Source organism: Vicia villosa, linkage group LG3, assembly GCF_029867415.1.
Source record: "Vicia villosa cultivar HV-30 ecotype Madison, WI linkage group LG3, Vvil1.0, whole genome shotgun sequence".
Lineage (NCBI taxonomy): Eukaryota > Viridiplantae > Streptophyta > Magnoliopsida > Fabales > Fabaceae > Vicia > Vicia villosa.
Window position 1 is genome coordinate 15,845,597 of NC_081182.1, and position 3,339 is coordinate 15,848,935.

General features: G+C 29.6%; 1 protein-coding gene across 1 annotated transcript; it reads left to right on the forward strand.

The window, feature by feature from the left end:
- Positions 1-2,255: 2,255 nt before the first annotated feature.
- On the forward strand, positions 2,256-2,818 carry LOC131654996 (early nodulin-like protein 20). The gene is made up of 2 exons (XM_058924907.1): positions 2,256-2,436; positions 2,516-2,818. Exons 1-2 carry the CDS (start codon positions 2,256-2,258, stop codon positions 2,815-2,817), a joined length of 483 nt encoding a protein of 160 aa, XP_058780890.1. The 3' UTR covers position 2,818.
- Positions 2,819-3,339: the final 521 nt, after the last annotated feature.

A 3,339-nucleotide genomic window follows, 5' to 3' on the forward strand; every position in this document is an offset into this window, starting at 1 on the left:
TTTTTTTTAGAGATTATGTTAAAAAATGTATCCTCTGAATCATCTCAACCTTTGATGCTTAGAATCTGATGATGTGTCTCTGATATCATATAAGTGAAAAATCTTTCAACTTCTTTTTTTCACATATATTCCACTTATTTGTCACGTATATGAAAGATTTTTCTGACATGTGTATTAGCTGATGGATATTAATCATTGGATTATGATGTATTACTTTGAATATCATGTTATCTCCCATTGTCATTAATTCTTATCTTATTCAAAATTGAAACACACTTTTTACTCAAAAAAACCTTACTCAAATTTCACTCTCCCACTTCACAACCCACACTTTCGTCCTCAAACCTTCTCAGAAAAACAAACCATTTTTCAAGAGTCATTTAAATGGTGTCTTATTATAAACAAGCTCATATAGTAGTTGATTCTGGAAAGGGTTTTCAAATCATACAGTGAACATTGAATATTAGAGAGAATGATCTCAACCTGATATTAGAGTAGATGGTAAATTTCAAATCGTTTAGAGTTAAGGTTTTTCTCAAAAGGATTTTTTTTGAAGTTCAAGGGTGGATTCCTTACTTTGAAATGTTGAATGAAACTACTTACCATTACCTAGTTAAGGATTTCTAGGTTAAGGTAGAAGATTGCTGAAAATGGAGCCAACAAAGGGAGCCAACAAAGGGATATCTAGAACTGAGTTGGGATTGAAGGAATTCATTGGAGTTGAAATTAGGTCTACTGTAATGGAAGTTGAAGTGACCATTACTCAGAGCCACATTTCTCAACTTATTGGGGGTGAATAATGAAGGTTTGCTCTGAAATTTAAAGATGGCAGCTCAAAAGCAAATAAGACCAAGTCAACTCTATTCACCAACTCTGATGATTATGGAAAGATGAAGAATATGTTTGTTGCATATAGGCTTTTATTCAAAATTCGGATAGGCTGTTAGATTCCCATAGAAGCAGTGTTTTAAAAATCGGACTGGAAATCAAACTGGTGAGAGTATGGAGTCACTGATTTAATGGCCGAACCACTAGGCCACTGGTCGAACCGCATGACTAAATCAAATTAAACGGATAACTCAGTTCAATAGACTGGTCGTTATAACAAAATTATATAGGTATAAAACATGTAAAACCGGATGATTTAGTCTCTATAAAATATAACTAGCACTTAAATTTTTTGAAAATATCATATCATAAATAAATTTATAAGTTCATAATTTAAATTCAAATTTTAAATATAGATATCACACATAATAAAATAGTACAAAATTATTTAGTAGAACTGCAAACAAACTTTAATCGCAACACAATCTACTTAAATAATAAATAATTAAATAATTTATAATCAAATAATTTTATTGTCTACTAAATTTAATTTAAATAAAGGAAAATTGTTTAAATGTTGGGATCTCCTTCTTCAATATCAAAACCATATGCAACAAAGTCAACCATCTGCAACATCTTTATTTTTATTTTTTATTTTTTATTTAAGTTCTTTTTTTTCATTAAAATAATTAAAATGGCGTCGTTTTAATTGTTTATATAGTGAGGCGTTTAATTTTTTATATAGTGGGGCGTTTATAACAACTCCCTATTTGCCAGGCGTGTGATGCGGAGAGCCGTTGGAGGTATCTTAGATATGGATCGCTTGTGTAATTTCCAATGTTGCGAGCAATCCAGACGAATGGTGACTCCCTCTAAATAGTTGGGCGATGATCATTCGGATTGGCCCATATATATATATATATATATATATATATATATATATATATATATATATATATATATATATATATATATTTCAAATTGAAGCTATGATATATAGTATTTCATCGATTTATGATAATTGAAGAATGAAAAATAAACCTTTATACGTGTGAGCAACAATATGATTTTAGCAGTTGAATCAGCATTGAATTGATGATACACATAGTTGAGATGATTGTAAACAAAAATGAGCAAGCTCATGTGTGATTATGGCTATTTGTGTGTTTCACAAAACATAAATGCATGATGAAAAATTTGTTATACTTGTCAGGTAAACAAAAGAAACACTACTATATGTAAATTTATAACTCAAAAAGCATGAAGTGTACATTTTGATGATCAAAACAGATACAAACACACAAATTTTGACTTCAATTTTAATCACATTTTTTTACATGAATTTTGCCACAAAATTAAGTTATTCAATTCATTCATTTGAAAATTCAAATACTTTCAATATAGTAACTAGATAGGCTTTGTAGAGAATGGAATTCGGTAGAAAAATAACAATATGCTTGTTCATGATGATCATAATGTGGTGTTACGCAATCGAAGGTAGAGAACCTGTGTTGCATAGGGTTGGAGGTGGAAGGTATACTTGGCGACCAAACGTTAGCTTCACAAATTGGACAAGTTATGAGCATTTCTACCAGGATGATTGGCTATGTAAGATCCATGAATATTTTATTTTATATGATTGCGATTGTGAATTTTCAATTAACATGTTTGTTTTTGTGTATCATAGATTTTGGATTTGATAGGAATGTTCATAATGTTCTTGAGGTGAACAAAACAAACTATGAGAATTGTATTGAAACGGATTTCATAAAGAATGTTACAAGAGGAGGAAGAGATGTTGTCCAACTGCTGGAGATGAGGTCGTATTACTATATATGTGGGAGAGGTTTTTGCAACAATGGAATGAAGGTTGAAATAAATATTGAACCAGATCTACCACTTTCTCCAACCATTTTCAGCCAGGCTTCTTCTACAGCAAAAATGAATGTTTTGTTTTCTGTCATAGGTTTAGCTTGGATCTTCATATAGAGTAAGCTTTATTATTTGTGTTGGTTATATTTATCATTTTATTTAAATGTTTTAGTGGAACTATATATGATTGTACCCTTTTATCAACTATATATTTATCATTTAAAACAATCATGCACTTCACTGAATAATAATCACGTCAAAAATTCATAATATTTAGATATATGACATTTCAATTTGAGAGACACTACTATTAAAGAAAATTTATATTTTTACAATTTTATTTTGATATTTGATAACTTATTATATCATAAATAAATGTTAAGAATAATAGAGTTTTGATGTTTGCACCCCCATCCATTTCCATAACTTGCGTTTGATTTTGTCTCCATCTTTAGTTTATGAATTGGTTAAATAAAGAGAATTTAACTTGTCGGCCCCAAAATTCTACCTAGCACCTTCCAAAAGCTATGTTTTTATTATTATAGTCTTGCTTAAAGTTACTAATTTTATACGTTTTTACCAGAAATTTGGGGGGATGTACCGGAAATTTCGAAAAAATACTGAATTTTTAAAAATTTT

Coding starts and splice junctions, on each gene's coding strand:
- LOC131654996 (XM_058924907.1), top strand. CDS start 2,256: ATGGAATTCGGTAGAAAAATAACAATATGCTTGTTCATGATGATCATA. Junction 2,437..2,515: donor CTACCAGGATGATTGGCTAT/GTAAGATCCATG, acceptor TGTGTATCATAG/ATTTTGGATTTGATAGGAAT.